At 37.1% G+C, this 18,267-nt stretch overlaps 1 protein-coding gene across 1 annotated transcript in view; it reads right to left on the bottom strand.

Moving 5' to 3' along the window:
* Positions 1–18,267, bottom strand: part of ADCY2 (adenylate cyclase 2) — a 362,288-nt gene that overhangs the window by 337,011 nt on the left and 7,010 nt on the right. Inside the window, exon 2 of the mRNA XM_065584203.1 lies at positions 14,245–14,442. Within this exon, the coding sequence (XP_065440275.1) occupies positions 14,245–14,442 (198 nt within the window). The remainder of the gene's footprint in view (positions 1–14,244; positions 14,443–18,267) is intronic.

The following is an 18,267-nucleotide window of genomic DNA, read 5'->3' as shown; positions in this document are numbered from 1 at the left end:
CCGCTAATACTGATTCCACAGACTGATACGTTACCCACAACAACTTCTTGCTAAGCTTAAAATCTCAGAGCATTCATACAATTTTTTCTGAATAGTTTGTGTGAACCAGATGTTAATAAAGCACTTTTGCACTACAATGATGGAAAAAGCGAAAACCTTAGCTCTACACTGGTTATTATCTTATTTTATTCAAATGCTCATTACTTTTGTTCTGATATTATTTAGATAAGATGGTACGTGCAAGAAGCAAATAGAAAAGATATATCCTAGGCACAGACATGATTAATAGGTATTAAAGTTATCTTCAATTATCACAATTAACAATGTCAATGTAACATTATTCAAGTTATTATACTAAGATATTAGACAAATATTACTTTGTCATAAAGTAACACACTTATCCGGATGTTTGTTTTAAGCTACAAAATTAAAAGACAGCATTACTATTAAAATAATGGAATCTCCCATCTTTTTCCTAATTGGCAACATGCAGCATGCTGCACAAGACTCATAATACAATACAGAGCAGTTGCTTATTAAAATCCCCATCTAGCATCATGAATGTGACTTTTAAAACTGGGTTGAAGAAAAATACTGGAGCTGTTTACCACTGTCACAGTTGCAGGGCTAGCTGCACCTCCTGTCCCCTTTCTAGTCTCTCTCTCTGCATCTCCTCCAATATCCAGCCCCAGGCCTTTATCTGTCCCAGGGTGGAATTTTCCATTTCTCACACCCTGAGACCCAGGCCTTGAGTTACAGTATCCTATATATCAACCATTCTCACCCTGGAGGTCTGCCTAATTTTGAGCACCTGCTGTTCTTCCCTTAGAGAATCTGTGACCAGCACTATCAAGTATTCCAGCCGTCTTAAAACAAAAGTGTGGTTTCTTTTAGCAGTAGGAACAAAGCTTTAAGAAAAAAAGGATTTTAAAAACAACCATCTGCACATGGCTATCTTGCCTGAAGCCCTGCTATCCTGTGATGGTGACCTAGACAAGCCAAACTTCTCCAAACAATCCAACAGGGTGTCAGGTACCTCCCTTGGATCCCCTGAACAACTACTGCCTGTCTCTTGAGAGAGGGTCCCTTTTAAACCCCCCCCCCCCAGAGTTTTGTTCTTCTGTGCTCTCTTCATCCTGGTTGGAACCAGTACTGGAGGTTGGTTGGAGAGAAGGCAAAATCACAGATAAATTAGTCCTGGCATTGTCCCCCAACAACATGTAAATATTTGCTGAGAGGTGGTTCTCTTGAGCTATTCCTACCTGTTTTTCCAGACAGACTCCTCTTAAGTTAAACCAATATAGTTGTTCAGAATAAACCCCAATAACTAAGCCAACATACATTATTGATACTTTGTTAAAAAATCTGTTTGCCACTTAGTAAATGAAGATCAGTTATCAAATGAAGATAAGTAACATCCATCCTGATAAGTGTGCATCATAAAGTATTCTACCCCCAAACTGAAACACATTTTTACAGAGCTCTTATTATTTATATCTAGTGATCTGTGACTCTGAAAATATTTCCATCTCACCTCTGCTTCCTATTTCCTCAGAATTTTATAGAGAATTTAGAGGGTTTTATTGCACCGATTAATCAGTTGTAAACGCCTTTGAAAGTTTATGGTATCTCCTGTACCATAAAACTTATTTCTGACATATTGGTTAGCGAGTTAAAGAGTAGAGTCAAAGAGTATTAAGCCCATAAAACGGGCATAAGTTTCAGTACTAAGAGTTTAGTATGTGGCTCCAGTAATATGGGAAATGAAAGTTCATGATAAAACTCGAACCCTTGCTCACAATGAATGTAGGTCATATATTTTATTTCTAATAGCCATTGTACTTAGCCATCCTTATTCATGTCATTGCTAGAATAATAAAAGGCAATTATATGTAGATCATTTTGGCTATTCAACAGGTTTGACACGCTAATAACCATACTACTTTCTTGCATATGAATTCACATTAACATACTGTAAACAGCAGTTATCCCAATATTTATATAATTTTACAGATTCATCTGGCTATCCATGAGGCTGACATTTACTGAAATACATTTATTTTAAAGTTTCCTCATTACAGGTTGCATTCACTCAGAGGCAAATCCTGTCATCTCCTTCTTAGGCTTAAAAAAGCTCAGATTCTGGAGTGATGTGGAAAGCTACACTCTGTCAACAGAGTTAGCATCCTTCAGTAACTACTGTTAACTATTATTATTTATACAGGGCCACAAATGTACCCGGAGCTTCATAAAACACATAGAAAAAGATGGGGGTCACTGCTGCAAAGAGATTGCAGTGCAATTTTAGCTACTTCTAATCAATTTTCTCTCTGCATTTTACTATATTTAGAGCAAAAACTTGCAATCTTAAATTATTGAAGAATTAGATACTTACAGGAATGGCATTTTGATTGCTTACCTCCATTTGGTCAAGCAAATGAAGAAATCTGAGCAATAACTGAAATCTGCAATTAAGTGTTGTTTCATTGCACAATGGCTGAAAACACAAATATATTACACGGTATGCCTAGTCAACGTGTTATGACAGAAACATTTCTATGGCAGACAGGTAACCGAAAAACTACAAATGCACACAAAAGAAAAACAAAAAAATAAACACAAATATAAGGGACAGTATCATATTTATACCTGCCTTGCTCAAGTTCTCTCTCAAATAAGCTTAATCCTTTACCACATTTCTCAGAGGCAAACATCAACAGTGAAAAACAGCAAAGTTTGCCAGAGTATCCCAGATGACACTTTCATAACAAGAACTTTTGGATAAAACTTTCAACAATTCTCTGAAATCTCATAATTCAAGTAATTGACACGAATATCTGTTATTACAAAATACTATTAAAAGGATTATTTTCTAGCATAAAATCAACTATTAAATGCATGTGAGTCTTACAATACTTTCTGAAAACAACATATTTCATTTCTAATTATGAAACAGCTTTAGAACACTAGAGTCAAAGAGATGGACCTCCAGCAGATTAGCAGCAGCAAGACAGACAAAACAATATTGTGTAATACTATTTGGAATGAGAGTCCTGATTGCTTCAACCTTGGTAAAAACATTTTGAGTTAATATATGTGATTGATAGTGTTATTTCTTTCACAGTTTACACTGGCCAAAAAAGTGTTAAGGTTCTAAGCAAAAACCTTAATTGTTTAAGATTGAAGTTGTCCTCAGATAAAGCCTGCGGCCTGCAATACTGATTAAGAATGATATACCTGGATGAATTCCAGTGGATCCAACTGCCAGAAACACCCAGATCTGTATTATGTCTATTTCAGATTTGCAATTGCCATGCATTTCTCTGTGGAATTATTGTAATATATTCCTTGGCTAAATGCATATGTATCCTTCCACGGAAAATCTCACAAGGCATACAAGCTGCACAATAATCCCCATAAAATGCATTGTTGATTGACTCTTTGCATTTAAATATGCTCAGTCCTATAAAAGAAACTTCCAGGGTGCAAACAATTCACTAATGAAAAACAAAATGCTGGAAAAAATCTCAGAGGTTTCAAAAGCTTGTTTAGATAAGAAGCCAAAAGATATTTTATCATAAATTAGATTAAATCTTCTCTGGTTTAGAAATATATCTCACAAGATTTACAATAATTCTCGTACCTGGATGGATCAAAAATATAGCTAGAATATCATTTCAGGATATTTCAATACTTCAGGTACCTGATCCAGATGAACTCTGAAAAGGTAGAGGAATTCGAAAAATAAAAAAGTTAACTGAAATATTTTAAGCCTGAAAAAATTTGGTGTGGTTTTGGTTTCAATTTGAGGCAAAGGTTCATGTTGAACTTTATTTTATCTGAAATAGTTCACTGATCCATATATGATAATAAATGCAACCTCCTGCACTGAGGGAATTTTGCATTTTAAAGCTAATCTCTTTCATACTTCTAACTGTGTTGCCGTGTTCAATGATGCTAAGGGTTTATGTGTATCTGGCCACGTAGTCAGAAAATGTTACCCACAAAACACTCAAAGAAAAGATTTTTTTTCAAATAATCAGCAACATTAATCGATTTTAAAGATGGTATGGGAGAAATTATGCACCCTGAAAACGTCATTTAGGACTAGATTCTATCCTCAAATGCATGAAAAGCATCTAAAAAAATTATAAACCCAGCATGTCATCTGCAAATTAGTATTGTTTCCAAGGTTTCAGAACACATTGAAAAAATACTGTAGTTTAGGTTCAGTAAAAAAAAAAAGCATTTATGCTCAAATATCCAAAAGAGGTTAATCTCTAAAACTGTGGGAATCAGAAGTATCAAATTTTACCTGAAATAATTTATGCACCATAATTGAGCATACATGAGGAGCCAACTGGAACACATCTGATGCCAGCACCCATCATTGTAATTAAACTGAGATGAATAGCAAAAATCCAGAAATTATGGAATTCATTACAAGAATGCTATCTGAATTGCTTCCTTCTCAAGATCCACATTTTACTTTCTACTTAAACAGCACTTTTCACCCCTGGATTTCAGTGCACAACGAATGGCTTGTACACATTTAACATATCCATACCTCTTATACAAAAGACTGACAGCTATTAAATATGTCACAAGACTATGTAAAAGGTGACTGTTGTCTAATAAGTAAACTGTCAGTGAAATGAGAGGAAAATCACCCCATTTCCTTCCCATACTATATGTAATTCTGCCTTTGGGTGGGGCATTTACTCCTCCATCATCAGGTGCAAGAGGTGCTACTGCCTCAGGTTACCCTCACTGGTTGGACAGTTTGTATCTCACTGTTTGGTTAATTTAGTCAAATCAGAAAGTTCACACTTTCCAGGATAATGAAAAGTCGGCTGCATCCCTGATCATCTTGGCTAAGAGCCACTGATGGACCTATCCTCCATGAACTTATCTAATTCTTTTTTGAACCGGGTTATACTTTTGGCCTTCATAATATCCCCTGGCAACAAGTTCCACAGGTTGACTGTCCATTGTGTGAAGAAGTACTTGCTTATGTTTGTTTTAAACCTGCTGCCTACTAATTTCATTGGGTGACCACTGGATTTTGTGTTATGTGAGGGGGTAAATAACACTTCCTTATTCACTTTCTCCACAAGATTCATGATTTTGTGCACCGCTATCATATCCACCCTCAGTCATCTCTTTTCTAAGATTAACAGTCCCAGTCTTTTCAATCTCTCCTCATATGGAAGCTGTTCCAAACCCTTAATCATTTTTGTTGCTCTTCTCTTTACCCTTTCCAATTCTAATATATCTTTTTTGAGATGGGGTGACCAGAACTGCATGCACTATTCAATATGTGGGCATACCATACATTTGTATAGCAACATTATGATATTTTCTGTCTTATTATCTATCCCTTTCTTAATGGTTCTTAACACTGATAGCTTTTTTGACTGCTGTTACATACTGAGATGTTTTCAGACAACTATTCAAGATGACATCAAGATCTTTTTCTTGAGTGGTAACAGCTAATTTAGATGCCATCATTTTGTATGTATAGTTGGGATTATGTTTTCCACCGTGCATTACTTTGCATTTATCAACACTGAATTCCATCTGCCATTTTGTTGCCCAATCACCCCATTTTGTAAGGATCCCTTTGTAACTCTTCACAGTCAACTTTGGACTTATCGCGAATAATTTTGTATCATCTGCAAACTTTACCAATTCATTATTTACCCCTTTTTCCAGATCATTTATGAATATGTTGAGTAATACTGGTCCCAATACAGATCCTTCGGAGACCTTGCTATTTACCTCTCTCCACTGTGAAAACTGACCATTTATTCCCTACCTTTTGTCTCCTATCTTTTAACTAGTTACTGATCCATGAGAGGACCTTCTCTGTTATCCTATGACTGCCTATTTTGCTTAAGGGACTCGGTGAGGGACCTTGTCAAAGGCTTTCTGTAAGTTCATGTACACTATATCCACTGGATCACCCTTGTCCACATGTTTGTTGATCTCCTCACAGAAATTCTAATAGATTAGAGGAATGGAGCACATGACTTATGAGGAGAGGCTGAGGGAACTGGGATTGTTTAGTCTCCAAAAGAGAAGAATGAGGGGGGATTTGATAGCAGCCTTCAACTACCTGAAGGGGGGTTCCAAAGAGGATGGAGCTCGGCTGTTCTCAGTGGTGGCAGATGACAGAACAAGGAGCAATGGTCTCAAGTTGCAGTGGGGGAGGTCCAGGTTGGATATCAGGAAAAACTATTTCACTAGGAGGGTGGTGAAACACTGGAATGCGTTACCTAGGGAGGTGGTGGAGTCTCCTTCCTTGGAGGTTTTTAAGGCCCGGCTTGACAAAGCCCTGGCTGGGATGATTTAGCTGGGAATTGGTCCTGCTTTGAGCAGGGGGTTGGACTAGATGACCTCTTGAGGTCCCTTCCAACTCTGATATTCTATGATTCTATGATTCTATGATTTCCCTTTACAACAGCCATGTTGACTCTTCCCCAACATATTGTGTTCATCTATGTGTCTCATAATTCTATTCCTTACTATAGTTTCAACCAATTTGCTTGGTGCTGAAGCTAGGTTTACCAGCCTGTAATTACGAGGATAGCCTTGAGGCGTTTTAAAAAATAGGTATTACATTACCTAGAAGATAATAAGGTGATAAGTAGCAGTCAGCATGAATTTGTCAAGAAAAAAAATGTGTCAAACCAACCTAACAGCTTTCTTTGACAGGGTAACAAGTTTGTGAAGGGAGGGGGGGAAGCAGTAGATGTGGTATATCCTGACTTTAGTAAGGCTTTTGATACTGTCTCACATAGAATCATAGAATATCAGGGTTGGAAGGGACCTCAGGAAGTCATCTAGTCCAACCCCCTGCTCAAAGCAGGACCAATCCCCAGACAGATTTTTGCCCCAAATTGCCCCCTCAAGGGCTGAATTTACAACCCTGGGTTTAGCAGGCCAATGCTCAAACCACTGAGCTATCCCTCCCCCCATGATTGTCTAATAAACAAACTAGGGAAATACAACCTAGATGGAGCTACTATAAGGTAAATGCATAACTATTTGGAAAACATTCCCCAGAGAGTAGTTATCAGTAGGGCCCTACCAAATTCATGGCCATGAAAAACATGTCACAGACCATGAAATCTGGTCTCCCCACCATGAAATCTGGTCTTTTGCGTGCTTTTACCCTATACTATACAGATTTACTGGGGAGACCAGCATTTCTCAAATTGTGTGTCCTGACCTAAAGAGAGTTGCAGGAGGATCACAAGTTATTTTAGGGGGGTTGGGGTATTGCAACCCTTACTTCTGCACTGCCTTCAGAGCTGGGCATCTGGAAAATGGTGGCTATTGGCCGGGCACCTAGTTTTGAAGGCAGTGCCCCCCAGCAGCAGTGCAGAAGTAAGGGGGCCAATACCATACCATTTCATCCTTACTTCTGCGCTGCTGCTGGTGGTGGCTCTGCCTTCCGAGCTGGGCTCCCGGCCAGAAGCCACTGCTCTCCAGCTGCCCAGCTCTGAAGACAGCACCTCTGCCAGCAGCAGCGCAGAAGTAAGGGTAGCAGTACCACAAACTACCCCTCAATAACCTTGCAACCCCCCTCCCCCCCCCCCGCACACACACACACACACACACACACACACACAACTCCTTTTTGGGTCAGAATCCCTACAATTGTGACACTATGAAACTTCAGATTTAAATAACTGAAATCATGAAATTTACATTTTTTAAAACCCCATGACCGTGAAATTGACCAAAATGGACTGTGAATTTGGTAGGGCCCTAGTTATCAGTGTTTCACAGTCAAGCTGCAGGCCATATGGAGTGAGGTCCTGCAAGGATTGGTCGTGGGTCCATTTCTATTCAATATCTTTATAAATTATTTAGACAATGGCATAGAGAGTACACTTATAAAGTCTGTGGACAATACCAAGCTGAGAGAGGCTGCAAGTGCTTTGGAGGATCAGATTAAAATTCAAAATAATCGGGACAAACTGGAGAAATGGTCTGAAGTAAACAGGATGAAATTCAATAAGGACAAATGCAAAGTACTCCGACTAGAAAGGAACAATCAAATGGGAAATGACTGCCTAGGAAAGGGTACTGCAGAGAGGGATCTGGGGGTCATAGTGGTTGTATTTCCCTAGTTTGTTTATTTACAAGCTAAATATGAGTCAACAGTGTAACGCTGTTGTAAAATAACCAAACTTCATTCTGGGACGTATTAGCAGGAGTATTGTAAGCAACATATGAGAAGTAATTCTTCTGCCCTACTCCATGCTGATAAGGCCTCAACTGGAGAATTGTGTACAGATCTGGGTGCCAAATTTCAGGAAAGATGTGGACAAATTGGAGAAAGTCCAGAGAAGAGCAACAAAAATTATTAGAGATCTAGAAAACATTACCTACAAGGAAAGATTGAAAAAATTGGGTTTGTTTAGTTTAGAGAAGAGAAGACTGAGGAGGGACATGATAACAGTTTTCAAGAGGTTGTTACAAGGAGGAGGGCAAAAAATTGTTCTCGTTAGCTTCTGAGAATATGACAAGAAGCAATGGGCTTACATTGCAGAAGGGAGGTTTAGGTTGGACATTAGGAAAAACTTCTTAATTTTTAGGGTATGTAAGCACTGAAACTAACTGCTTAGGGAGATTGTGGAATCTCCATTATTGGAGGTCTTTTAAGAACAGGTTAGACAAACACCTATCAGGAATGGTCTAGTTATTACACAGTCCTGTCTTGAGTGCAGGGGACTGGACGAGATGACCTCTCAATATCCCTTCCAGTCCTACACTTCTCTGATTCTATGATTAGCTATCCCACAGTCATCTGATTCACAGGCTGATTTAGGTGATAGGTTACATACCACAGTTAGCAATTCTGCAATTTTATATCTGAGTTCCTTTAGAACTCTTGGATGAAAGCCATCTGGTCCTGGTGATTTATTACTGTATAATTTATCCATTTGTTTCAGAACCTCCTCTACCGACATCTCAAGCTGGGAGTTCTCAGGTGTGGGAATCTCCCTCAGATACTCTGCTGTGAAGATCAATGCAAAGAATTCATTTAGCTTCTCCTCAATGGCCTTGTCTTCCTTGAGTGCTCTTTTATTGCTTCAATAGTCCAAAGGTCCCACTGATCATTTGGCAGACTTACCGCTTCTGATGTACTTAAAATATTTGTTGTTAGTTTTTTTAGTGTATTCTGCTAGTTTCTCTTCAAATTCTTTTTTGGCCTTCATAATTATACTTTTACACTTGATTTGCCAGAATTTATGCTCTTTTCTTTTTTTCTTGATTAGGATTTGACTTCCAATTTTTTAAAAATGTCTTCTTATCTCTTTTATTCTGTTGGTTAGCCATGGTAGCATTTTTTTGGTCCTCCTGTTTTGTTTTGTTTGTTTGTTTGTTTGTTTGTTTGTTTTTTAATTTGGGCATCATATAGTTTGACCCTGTAATTTGATGTTTTTTTTTTTAAATTAAATGCAGCTTGCAGGCATTTCATTCTTGTGACTGTTCCTTTTCATTTCTATTCACCTAACTACCTCATTTTTGTGTAGTTCAATTTTTTGAAGTTAAATGCTACTGTAATGGATTTCTTTGGTATTCCCCCCACCCCTCAAGGATGTTAAATTTAATTACATTATGGTCTCTATTACCAAGCAGTGCAGCTATATTCATCTCTTGGATCAGATCTTGTATGTCACTTAGAACTAAATCAGGAATTGCATCTCCCCTTGTCGGTTCCAGACCTAGCTGTTCAAAGAAGCAGTCATTCATAGTGTCTAGAAACATTATCTCTGCACCCAATCCTGAGATGACACATTCCCAGTCAATATGAGTATAGTTGAAAGATGAGATGAGACACAGTAAAAGGACCAAATAGCCTGTAGAGAGAGCCATCTCATGTTGACAGCATTCATTGTTTTTTGTCAATTTCACACCACACTACAGGATTCTAATCAACAGCAGTGACACTGACTGTCATTTTATTTTCACTCTTCTGCTTGGGGAACTATGAGCAGCAGTAGAGACATCTTAGCTGTTTGTCTGCAGACTTACAGCAGGTCTACACTACCACTTAAGTCAATGTAACTTACATGATTCAGAGATGTGAAAAAGTGAGTTTCCCGCCCTGAGCGATGCAAGTTTGGCACAGTCCACACTGGTGCTATGTCGGTGGGAGGCGCTCTCTTGCCGACACAGCTTCCACGTCTCATCGGCATAGTGAGTCTTCACCAGACGCCCTACAGCGGCGCAGCTGCATTGGTGCAACTGCGCTGATATAGCACTGTAGTATAGATTTGGCCTTAGGAAAACAATGCTACATGAGTTCAGTGCACATTTGAAAAACTTCTCTCTGAAACCCTAAGAGATTTTTTTTTAATAAAAAAATCAGCTTTGAAAAGAAACTTAGGCCTGGTCTACACTGGGAGTGTGGGGGGGAGGGGATCGATCTAAGATACGCAACTTGCATATAAGTGCATTCAATTTCCAATCCCCTGATACAACAGCTATGTATCTTAGATCAACTTAGAATCACTTACTTCGTGTCCTCGCGGCGCAGGATTGATTGCCGCCACTCCCCCGTCGACTCCGCTTCCGCCTCTCGCCATGGTGGAGTTTCGGAGTCGACGGCAGAGTGATCAGGGATCTATTTGAAGGCTATTTTATGAGTTTACTTTGTGTAAATTATACTCTTTATCACCTGGCTTCTGATTTACTGTATTAGAGACATAGTTTAGGAGGCAGCAAATACTCAGCGCTTGTCTACATGGACACATCAAGGAAAATTAATCCAAAATAACTAGTGTGAATAATAATAAAGGTGTGAATGTGAAATGGATTGGTTAAAACACATTAAATCCCTGTGTGAACACCCTCATTCAGAATTCAAGTGTCTTTAATTCAGTTTAGTTTATTTCACTTGCAAAGTGAATTTAACTAAAATGAATTAAGACTACTTTAATTCTGAATAACAGTGTGCACATAGAGATTTAATGCTGTTTAACTAATCCAATTCACATTAACACCTTTAGTTAATTTGGATTAATTTTGCTGGATGTCTCTATACACACAAGACATAAGGGTATTTAAATACCCGTAGGTATTTTACTACTTGTAGAAATTTGTACAGACTTCCAAAAATCACATGGAGGATTAATTCTACCATTTAAGATCATTTTATATCATACAAAAATACTTTTTCTCTACTTTACTCTGAATTAATACCAGACAAAAGCATGCATACAAAAAAAAAAAGATAGCCATACGGTACTATAAATAACTTTAAAGGAAAATTAATCTTTTAGTGGGTGTACAGGTAATATGCTGAATTTAAATCCTAGAATGTAAACACAGCCTGAAAAATTCCAACATCACAACCCTCATCCAGCAACAGAAATACTCAGTAGCAAAGCAAACAACACAAAAAGAAAAGTAAAGGGAAACAAAAAAAGAATACTGAGGTAAACCTATGGGTGCCATTGATGTATTATTGGACATGTTATACCTCAATATTTGAGTATTCTTGGTATTTCCTTTAGCAAGTATAGGGAAGTAAAAAATGACTGCTGTAGATACTAAGGTGAAATACTCAAATGAAAAATTGCATTTTTTTAAGGGTAGCCCCTGTATTCTTATTCCTATCTTTTGCAATAACTGCAATGTGTGAGTTATTTAGAGGTGCAGTATGAAATAATGAATGTTTGAATAATCCAGCCTAGAGATCACAAAGGTATCGAGTCTCCATTATCTAGAAGAGATTTCTTCTCACTCCCACCAATTCATACCTTCCTTTTTATAGTAGAAAGTTTTTGCCTGGGCCTATAGTGCCAATCAGTTAATAACACAGTGAACAGTAAATTTATTTGTTCTACTACAAGGCAGATCCTTTGACAGCGAATCCCTGAATCCTCAATAGTCACCTACAGAGTGGAAGGCCTCAGACCTACAATTACTTACATAAATGCTCAATTTTAAGCACAAGTCAACAGTTTTAAAGGGACTGCTCATGTGTTTAAAGTTTAGCATGTGCCTAAGTGTTTGCAGGATCGGGGCCTAACTAATAAGGCAGAGTGCTTTTTGAAGTTACTGTTTATCTTAAAGGATTAGAAGCCACCATATATATAGCACGAAAATGTTAAAGATTTTATCAAACTTTCAGTCAACAAGAATTTGCAAAAGGAAAACTTAATATACATGATAAAATACATGTTACAATTCAATGGGAGGGAAAAGCAAGAAAATAAAAGTTGCAAAATATAATTCTATATACAGTGGATTAATAATAAGTATTAGAAATATGACAAATAAATCACAGTAGATTTACCAATTTAGGTGTCAGTTCTGTGCCAACTGAATTTAATGGGCATTTTGACAGGAGTAGGTCATGCATTCCTGATATTCATGGGAATGACACTGGCATGGGACAAGGCAGAAGACTCCATCAGATATACTTCATGTTGCTCAAATCCTCCCCGCTGTGAGGAAGTACTGGGGTGCTGCAAAAAAACCAGGAGGTGTAGCCTCCCAACCCCATAGTTTTCTTCTAAACAGATACTGGGGGTCCCCCACATCCATGGAGGGGCTGCCCTTATGCATTGCTGCTGCTGCACCATGACATAGTCCTTCTGAGCCTGTGCAATAGCTGCCATGGAGAGGGGGTTCCTAGCAAGGCTTAATGCTCTTGAAGCAGCATTAATTCACAATCAGATTTCTGCATGGAAATCCACAGACTTGGAGGGGCTGTTGTCATGGAGCTTAACTGAACGTAAAGAGCTTCAGTGAGGTGCTTCAGTAAGATCCCATAGAGGCAGAAATAATGTTTCCCACCCCCACCCTCACCCTCACCTTCACCTTCATACCTCCCAGGAGAGATTTTCTGGCCATTAGCTTGTCCAGTCACAGAAGTCTAGGGGTGATATGGACCTTAGTTTTTGATCATTTATATCTCACAGTTGTTTTTGTTCTCCTAGATACATTTTTATATATCTAATTTTAAAAGCAACATGCTGAGTCTATCATCATCTGATTCACCTTGTTTAGTTCTTACATTAATTGAGAGACTTAATACTACAATCCTTAGCAAGTACTAATAGCAAAGCATGTTGGGGGGTGTTTGTTTTTAGTTTTAGTCATATTAGATTTAATAATTATATTTGTCACACTTTGCTCGTTTTCCAAGCCTATACTGAAAGCAGAAGTGAATTAGTTCTCTGGAATAAGTTACTTAACAGAGGAATTCTAATACTCATTTACTTGCTTTTTCAAGTAGCTTAATCTGCCAGTTAAAGGATACAAGGACATTATTCAATACAACAGGATTCTTTTTTTCCTTTTATTTGTTCCGTGCTACAGAATTTCAGGTGTTGCTTAATGGTTATTGATATGAATAAACTAATTATAGATTAGGGTTCACATTCAATGACCTTCAAAAAACACCTGCACTAATCAGAAGAAGCACCTCTTTTTTAGTTTATTTATCATACATTATGTTGTTAGAGGGGTAGGCATGTAAAGATGATCTGCTAAGTGGGTTTGAGGTTTTGTTTTGGGTTTTGTAATTGGGCTTATGCCCTATCTTGCTCCTTTAAGAGATATGGAGAAGGCTAGAAGGTTGTAGAGGAAAGTATTTCCCCCCCCCATCCCTAATTGTTTATTATCTTAGAAGTATTGAGGGTGTCCAGAAAGTTTGGGTTTTGTGGAGAATCTGTTGGAGAGCTCAGAACATTTGTACTGCAAAGGATGGGAACTGAAGAGATGGAAATGTTGAACCTTTAACAAATACATCTTTTCTCCAATGGGTTGGAGTTGTAATTTATTGGAATTGAACAGGTGTTAACAAAAAACAAAGTTTTAAACAGTTTGACTAAAACACCCTTTCCCTCTCCATAACTCTGCTTTTGGTGACTTTACTCTTCTGATACCATAATTGCACTAGTTTTCCAGTCACCACAGAATCTTTAATGATAGAAAAAATAGAATGTTCAATATCTAAACAAGCAGGCAAAAAGAAAAGAAATATTTCAGACCTTCTTTCTACAGTATTAAGAGCAAAAGAGGGCACAAGCTCATTTTTTTCATGTTGCAGATAGAAATACATTTATGTAGAGTCTGAGCCTGCAAACACTTACTTATGCAAGTATTTCACATGAGCTATCCCACTGACAGGAATGAGAATACTTGTATATGAAAGGGTTCTCAGGATCTGACTCAAATATAAAGAAAAACAAATTAAAAAAAAAAACTTACCTGGTCCCAGGGACACATGATACCTCCAAAACACATGAAGAGATATCCCATGGCAACAAGACACACCCACACCACCAAAGAGAAAATACGCAGCAGCTTCTTAAACACAGATTCTATGCAGACAAGGATAAATATGGCAAAGAAGATTGCTAGGGCTGTTGGAACGGTTATTAAAAATGCCACATGATCGTCAATTTCCTGGAAAGAGAGAGAAGTGAAAAGGAAGTTAAAACTTAAAGCACTTGGGCTCACAATTAAAATATTTCTTCCTCAAAAATATTTGATTAAACAATTATTTGTTCTAAATTGGTAGCCCAATGAGTCTGAACCTTACAAAGGCATGATGCTGAATACACAGAAATATTTTTTTCACTTTTCATATCGCATTTGGGGCTATTCACATAATACAAAAACTATTAACTATACTATTGCAATGTGCATCCTATGATAAATGGAGGAAATGATTATTACAAAGTAGAATCAGGAAGATTATTATACACACTGAAGTGGGACTTAGCCATTTAAACTGTTTAGGCTTGCAATGCTGAGCGGAGCAATGCCTAAATACCTTTAAAAATTTGGGCTTAACTCCTTATTACCTAGTCCAGAATTGCAGCAAAGAATGTATGGGTAAAATAGGAATGTATTATTCACACTTCTCTGGAGGTTTTGTTGTATTGAAAGCTATATCAATTACTTAACTAAATGTTTCATATGCATAGACTGAGTTTAGTTTCTTAAGCCATCTTACTGGAAATTTAGTAGTTAATGGAATCCCGGAATTTGGCAAAATCAGTTACATGTGAATCAGGTTTCAATCATATCCAATCTACAATGAGATTTATTTAAACTAAGCAATACTTAAAATTATTTGCCGAACCAAAAAATAAGTAATCAGTTGTTACTACATGACTTTATAACTTTCAAGATAAATCACTTTAACATTATACTAAAATAAAATTAAGAATTGTTTTATACCATTGTATTAGCTCCACAGTACTTATGGTTAGAGGCACTAGCACTGTAAAGACCTGATCCTGCAATCCTTATACACACAGTTCCTCACTTATGCAAGCAGTCCAGACTACAATGGGATCAGTAGCGTGAGCAAGAGCTGCAGAGTCAGGCCCCAAGATCCTATTTTTCAAGAGCTTAAACCTTCCAGAAAATTACCCTTTAGGCTGAAATTTCTCATATTTGTTTCTCAGCCCAAAGGTGAATTCTTCTGGATAATATGAAAAATTCCATTTGGTTGATTTTAAGATGTGCAAGTATGTTTCTTATTCTTTAATTTTGCTCATGCTTTTTTCTGCTCTGATAACTTAAAGCTGGCTTTATTTTTAAACTTTAGAACTTGGCATGTCATATAATAGTTCTCAATGGGATGTGCACATTTTCTTTTGTTTTGAACAAAAATTGTCTGACTAACGAAGTTAGATAAGATTGAAAACATGTTCTGGAGGTGCAGTACATTCTCATTCCCTTTCCCGCACTAAGTGATTCAAAAAAACACTGAATATCTGCAGAAATATTCTTAACATCTTCCCAAAGTCTCTGGCAAGTCCTTCCCTTCCCCCTCCGCCCCAAATCACTTTTTTTTGTTTGCAGTATGTGATCATCATTGCATATATAATTCACATTTCTAGCACTCAGATGCTTTGCATCTCTTAGTGTACGGTATCCTGAAAACCATTAGGGTAGTGAAGAATGAGGACCCCACACCTTCGGGATCCCAACATACTCCTTTTTAAAACACTGGGATGGTTTATGACACTTCTCTTACCCACCTTTAAAGTTAGCATGTTCAAAATATACACTTATTTGACTGTGACTACAGACATGTAAATGTAGCAGCAGCTTTCACTCTCACCTTTTAGTTTCTACTTTTCCTTTCTGCTCTTTGAGATGACCCATGCTCCTGTGTCCATTAAAGTCAATAGCAAATCTCTGACTTCAGTGGAATCAGAAGTGGGATTGTAATGTTCAGAAACTCATTTTTCTCCTGTTTTTAATTTTTTTCCCTTTTAATTTAAAAAGGTATCTCAAAAAATTGTGAATTCAATATTAGCAATCAGAACTTAAACAGAAAGAACTAATATCAGGAAATTTCAAGTTATGGGTCTTATATCGCACCATGCAACTTTGGCACATTGCACATAAACACATACACTTTTATGCATATGTTTACCTTTAAATACCTGAGTGGTGTTTTTGAAGACAGAGAAGACTACTGCTTAAAGTTAAGCATGAGTATACATATTTGCAGCAGTTGGATCAAATATGAACACAAATGTAATCACACATACTGAATGCCGAAATATTACATATGGGTAATGTAGTAGAGTTACAGTTGCTGAACTCTATCTTTGAATCTCCTGAATGTTGTGCATCTAAATTCCTGATCTTAATGATGTATTACTATACCTCACTGCATTTATTTTTTACTGTCTTAACCAAAGGGAGGTTAGACAAAGCCATACAAAAAGGTATTTCAGCTGAGTTTTTCACTTCTGCACTTCTACTCTGGGATTGCATGGATCTGAGCCCAGAACACTGTGTTATATTCTAAAGGGTATAGTTTCCCTAGATTACTACATGTTAACATTATGTTGCATGTTTTGTGTCTCATAGAAAGTGATGTTGCTAGCATTAAAGATGAACAGACTGCTATTGAATAAAACTAACACTGAAGAGAAACAGGGACTTAAAAGATTGCTGAGACTAAAGTTCAATGATGAGAACAATACTGAAAATATCTGTTTTCATTATTTCAGTATATTCAATCATTTGTTTATAGATTATTGGGAAACCAGGCATCCCTAGCAATTCAAAATTCCACCCATTTCCCTCTTTTCAACAGCCAATGAAAATTGATCCAATGCACTAACTATGCCCCTAGACAGACTGTGTCCAAATAGGGAGAACAAGAAGCCTTAGAACATAATGGGACAGATCTTCAGTTTATGTAAATGAAAACATCATTGATTTCAAAGAGGCTACTCCAATTTACACCACATTAGGATCTGGCTCATGTTTTTAATATCCAAATCCTTTCAAATATCGCTTATGCTTGTGTAAGTATATGTCAGAGTCAAAGAAGTTCAAAACAATGAAACAGTTTAGAAAACACACACACAAATCACTAGATTGGGATTTTTTCTAAAAAACAAAAAACAAAAAAACAAACAACAACAAAAAACCCCTAGGTATTTCACAACTCTGCATGTAGAAATAAATGTTAATGTAGTGTCAGCCAGGGTGGAGGATTTGGCCCATAATTTTAATTTGGAACCAGCTTTTAACCATAATATTTTCTTATATTGCTTCACAAAAACTAAGGATGATCAGTAACATAAATTCAAATGCTGAACATTTAAAACTGGCAAAACACTGATAAGAAAGTTACAAATATTAACATGATCAGTAGGCTAAAATCAGCAGACAAGTGCAAAGAGATGAAACCTTGAAAACCTAAACGTTACATTTCCTTAGCCCTTTTTCAAAAAGTAAAGAAAATATTTTTGTCTTTTCTATCATTGGTCTCAGAGATTAAAGTACACTGAAGGTAATGGAATTAAACTGACCGCATGGTGCCTTCCAACATAATGGCTTAGCCTACAGTATATGGTTCTTCTTTGATCAGCTCTTTATCTTTAAAAACGTTTTCTCCCTTGCTGTCTTTTAATTACTGAACAAATTAAATGTCTACCACTGTTCTGGACAGAATTCTGAGCTTTTATGCAATATGCAATAATCCTGTTATCTCAGGTGGAAACTGAAGAATCACTCTCTGGGGTCTTTTCAAGAAGCTACAGCTTTTGTCATCCTTCACGCAATTATTTCTTTGTCCAAATAAATGGCATGACCTCAGTTTAGATTTTAAACAACAGAACTACTGTACATCACTGAACTCTTTTATGATAAATCATACATTTTAATAAAGTGTCTCTATAAAATAATGGAAGCTTAATATTTTCACTTTTAGCAAATGATATGTTTCCATTGGCTACTTTAATCCTTTGG

Source organism: Chrysemys picta, chromosome 2 (assembly GCF_011386835.1).
Source record: "Chrysemys picta bellii isolate R12L10 chromosome 2, ASM1138683v2, whole genome shotgun sequence".
NCBI classification, from domain to species: domain Eukaryota; kingdom Metazoa; phylum Chordata; order Testudines; family Emydidae; genus Chrysemys; species Chrysemys picta.
The sequence above is the reverse complement of the archived record's forward strand: the minus strand, read 5'-3'. Positions and strand labels throughout refer to the sequence as shown.